Source organism: Austrofundulus limnaeus, unplaced genomic scaffold, assembly GCF_001266775.1.
Source record: "Austrofundulus limnaeus strain Quisiro unplaced genomic scaffold, Austrofundulus_limnaeus-1.0 Scaffold16, whole genome shotgun sequence".
NCBI lineage: Eukaryota > Metazoa > Chordata > Actinopteri > Cyprinodontiformes > Rivulidae > Austrofundulus > Austrofundulus limnaeus.
The window spans coordinates 3,731,457-3,736,318 of record NW_013952418.1 but is presented as its reverse complement, the minus strand read 5'-3'; the positions used below and the strand labels follow the sequence as shown (position 1 = coordinate 3,736,318).

The 4,862-nt window shown below is 39.8% G+C and overlaps 1 protein-coding gene across 2 annotated transcripts in view; it reads right to left on the bottom strand.

Moving 5' to 3' along the window:
- The window catches only part of dync1li2 (dynein, cytoplasmic 1, light intermediate chain 2), a 13,475-nt gene continuing 8,613 nt past the window's right edge, over nt 1-4,862 (bottom strand). The window contains exons 12-13 of one of the 2 annotated variants that reach the window (XM_014003065.1): nt 4,339-4,467; nt 1-1,818 (exon numbers count right to left, since the gene is read on the bottom strand). In XM_014003065.1, the coding sequence (XP_013858519.1) occupies nt 1,709-1,818; nt 4,339-4,467 (239 nt within the window). In that variant the 3' untranslated portion in view covers nt 1-1,708. The remainder of the gene's footprint in view (nt 1,819-4,338; nt 4,468-4,862) is intronic. The other variant, XM_014003066.1, reaches the window with a different exon arrangement.

The window sequence follows — 4,862 nt, the reverse complement described above, 5'->3', positions numbered from 1 at the left end:
ATCATCTGAAAAGCAAATAGCTGCTTTTTAACTATTACTGTAAAAAAAAGAATCATTCTACTTTGTATACTATGATTCAGGAGGGCCTTGGATACAAAGTTAATGACTGAACTATGATGTTGAACTAGAAACATTACAGATTTATGATATGGTATGGTATAGCTGTAGTAAAAACAGAAATGACATGAGACAGTGAAGCAACCCTTTAAGGACACACATCAGGAGGTTTCCTGTGAAGGCAGGGTGCCCTGTGTGACCAACTGTTAGCTGTACATTGAAGGCAAAGGTTGTCGTTTAAAAAAAAAAGCTCTAAAGGAACAAAAAGACCCGACTGGACGAACAGGTTTTCTCCAGAGATGTGTTTCCACAGCTATTTCATGTAGAAACTGGGAATGTTTTAACAGACATGCAGTGTGGAAAACAACGAGAAACCAGAAAAACAGAGAAATGCCGTCGAACACTGAAGGATAAAAACATCTCTCTCTCGTCCAAACAGCATCAAAATGAGTGYTTTCAACCACAGCAGGTGTTAGGGGATAAAATACTAAAAGTTACTTCGTGGTTTCTTCTTGATACCAGCAGCCATCTTGGTTTTACACTAACAGCTGAGCTACAAGTATCCTCTGAAAAACAACAGACCCCAAACGTTCCTCTTCTTTTTTGTACATCAACAAAAACGCAAAACAAAAAAAAAAAATAAATTATTTGGATGTCAGGAAATGAACAGAAACCTTTGAACCAGTGCTGCTACAGTGCATTTCCTCAAGTGTAGACGAGCACCTCTACGACACGGACAGCTAACTGTGCGAGGCACTTCGGAGTTTTTAGTAGGAAAGACGCTGACCCCTTCCCAAAATATACAAACCTGTCGCTAAAGAAGAGATTCTGCTACGCCCGTCAAATCCCATCCAGTCTCATTTAGTCTAAGAAGCTATTTGCACGATTTGGACAGAAAACAACAGTTTGTACAAAATTAAGTAAACCTGAATCTTGTTTTTGTACTTCTATCTACAGAATCCTTCGAGATGACGAGGGCAGGCCATACGATCGGTTCTCTGGACATGTCATATTAGTGTCATGTTGTCAGTGACGTCTTAACATGTTACGAAATACAAARAAATGTTTCCTTGAACCAAGAAATGGTGCAGAAAATAAAACAAAAAAAGGAGAACCTTTGTATAAATACATCATATCCAACATTTGTTTTTTTACATAAGACAAAGGTTTGCAAGTATTTTAATTCCTTTCTTAATATTTAAAGTTTAAATACCTTTCCAATCGCAACCAAATTCCTTCCTTGATAAGATGAGCTAGAGGCCACGTGGCAGGTGTGTTTTCACTCTTTTGGAAATCCACGAGGAGAGCGTTTTTTTTACCCCCAGGAACAGGGGGGCCTGCAGCCCGGAGCATCAGGCTGGCTGCCAGGGAGTGTGCACACATTTCCACAAACTGACATCCTTCACAAAAAGAGCTTTTACAGTGGAAGAGAGGACAGAAAACAAAAAAAAGCCAAGCCTTCAGCACTTCTTATCCACACCTCCATCTCGTTATCTTCCCATCTCACCTGGTGAAACCACTGTGTTGCTGACTGATAAAAGGCGTTGGGAATTTGGTCAATGTTTTTGTTTATGCTCACATGTACAAATATTTATTTWTTTATTTTTCCAGAGTATTAACGCGGTGGATGATGCGGCCGTTTTTGCTGCCTTCACGCTTCGTTCTCCGTTGGCGGCCCGTTGTTAGCTGAAACCACCGAGTCTTGCTTGCGAGTCATCCTGTCCAGCTCGGCCTGGACGTCAGTCAAACCCGGCTTCTGCCCTTGAGGAAAAAAAAAAAAAAAGAAGAAGGGAGACAAAGCCCAAAAGTAATCTCCTGTAGCTTCTGTGTTTGYTCATGAGCAGTTTTCCAGGGTTTGGATGGTGACGTGTTTCCATGCTGTCATGATTAACACACGTGCAAAACATGTTAATGTAACACGGAGTCGTGCATTCATCCTCTGAGCCTGCTCACACGTGTTAACAGCACCCAAATAAAAAGTGATGAGTTATGCAATGACTTTTACAACTGGGAACAATGGGCCTCATGCAAGAACTTGTTCATATTCTTATCCTAAATTTCTCTTACTTTTGTTCGTACAAAGGGTTCGTACGAACATGTCACGTCAGATTCAACAAACTCTTCTATCTTCAGGAAAAGTGTGTAAATGAGCTGCGTAAATTCCACCTGTTCGTATCCAGCTGCTCGTGCACGCAAAAGGAGATTAGCATAATTACCACCCCAAAACCCCATATAAGGCTGTGTTTCCTGCCTCAGATATCAGGAAGTGTCCATTCATGAAAATGACAGCGAAAACTAAAAAGAAAAACTTTACGAGTTCAGAGATTGAAGTCCGTCTGTCAGAGAACCAGCAAAGAAAATCTGTCATTTTTAGCAGGTCAGATGTGGAATAAAAAGAGCTGCTAAAAGTATAAACAACTGTGTTAAATCATTTTCATTTATTCAGAAGACACAGCGCTGCGCACCGTACCCCGCGGTTGCTGGTGGTCTCAGATGCGGGTTTGAAATAAGCATTTTAAAATGTTTTCAAAATAAGTCTGGCACTTTGGAGAAAACCCAGGACTCACTGGAGGGATTATGTATCCCCTCTGGCCTGGGAACGTCTCAGAGTCCCCCAGGACGAGCTGGAAGGTGTCGCTGGGGAGAGCGGGGTCTCTCTGCTGCTGCCCCCGCACCCCATAGCGGATAAGCCAGCCGGACGGACAATTTATATTGTTAGTCTAAATTATTACATTTAAAATTATAACTCTAATTCAAGCAGAATAGCCTATTGTCAACATAATTATAGAGTGTGATTTATTTTCAACTCAAAATATCTTCAAACTAACTAAATATAAAGTTATTAGGGAGGAAAACCCGTCTGGATAACAGCAGACTGACTGCTSGTAAAATATACGACAGGTCTGGACCACTRGTYAATTTTGTTCGTATCTGAAYAAAATCTTAGAATACGAAAACATTGGTGAATGCCACAAATTCTCCTGAATCACTCGTACGCACAACTTAAGAACAAATCTGTGCGTACGAACGGTTCTTGCATGAGGCCCAATGTCAGTGAAATATGTGCAGAACAGTTAAAACGTGGAATAATGATGTTAGTTTCCATGCAGGCTGTTGTGAGTTGTGTTTCCAGTGCATACAGGTCTGCTACAAGTTTCCCTCAGGAGTCAGACGTTCAGTCAAAGTGGACTTCTGTTCTTTTACCTGCTTTTTATTCAGACTGCAGACATGAAACTAAAGACAGGAACAATCCTGTTTCTAGTTGGATGTATTTATACAAGCAGCCACGGCTCTGATGTGGATCTGAACTGATGTTTCATGGTGTACTGTCACCAGAAAGGTGCTGTCTCCTACTTTGCCAATAAGAATCGAAATGACCTTTTAATTTAAAGAAATTAAGTTGTAAGAATTAATTCAGCTCAATTCAGCTTATTTATATATATATAAATAAACTGAATTGAATCAATTTCTTTGCCCTACTTAGGCCCTGTTTACATGAGACTGGTCTCTGGAAACGCTAAAGCTTTTTTCAATGTTGATTGGGGCGAATTAAGACAAAAAAAACAAAACACTGCATTAATGTACCAGGCTTTTGTACTATCCCTTTAAAGTTATTGTATATTTACCCAAAGTGTCATATTTGCTGAGTGAGTGTTGTAAAATAAAGTGTCAGAAAAAGAGGGGCAATAATCTCATTTTTGTTTTTATCTGGCAACCCTAACATCGTCCTCACGCAGCATCTGCACCATCAGTTATGTCTCAACTAGTGAATAAACTAAKGTTCCTTTGGATGTTTTCTGGTTTTGCTCCTTCGTGCTGCAGAAGGTGAGCAACACCAAAAACACTCTGGTGTTTGTAATTTATTCTGTTCCACTCTGAGACCTGGTTTCATAAAGTGCCGGTGTGAGAGACTCTGCTCGATCCTGACGTGTTAACGTGCAGCTAGATCGCAACCAAAAACAGGGTCTTCATTTTAAAAAAAAGTTTAAATCATGTTATTTTTCCCTCTCGTTCACAACTTCACAAGAGCATTCCCATTCAGATATAAACAAGGTTCAAACTGTTTAAATTAATCAGTACTGCTGAACGAGCTGCAGCCAGGTTGTAGCACACAGCTCTTTTTGTTTTAATTCTTTAAATCTCTGTTCAAATATTGCTTTTATGTTAATTATAAAACTATTAAGACAGTTTTTTCCCTAAAGGCCAGACAAGTGTTAATCTGTGAGTAAGAAGTTTTATAACCAACAATCCGACAGGCAGCACGAGGATCAGGACTCGTACCTGTTTTCTTGGCAGATCCTTGTACTCCGGCTCCGACTGCTCCAGATCCTGGGCTTCCTGGGGATCCGGTCTTTTTACTCAACAGACTGTTGAAGAAGTTGGCCAGCACTCCCTCATTAGCAGCACCCGCTGTAGAAAATACATCTGGATCATCTCAGGTTGGGCACATTTTCACTTGATGATAGCCATCAACCAAAACAATGCTAATCATCTTTACATCAAACTGAGATCACTGCTGATGATGAACAGATAACTTTACTGTTTCATGAGTTATTAGCAATTATTAGTAGCTTTATTTCCTTCTTTCCGAACACATGTTTAAAGACAGAAATAGAAAGCCATTTATATTCACTTCTCTTTTCTAAAATAGAGCACTGTATTTTATTTTGTTAGGTTAAAATCTACTTCCCTAAAGTTGTGCTCAGTATTCATGTACAGCGGGTAAAATAAGTATTGAACACGTCACCATTTTTCTCAGTAAATATATTACTAGAGGTGCTAATGACATGAAATTTTCACCAGAT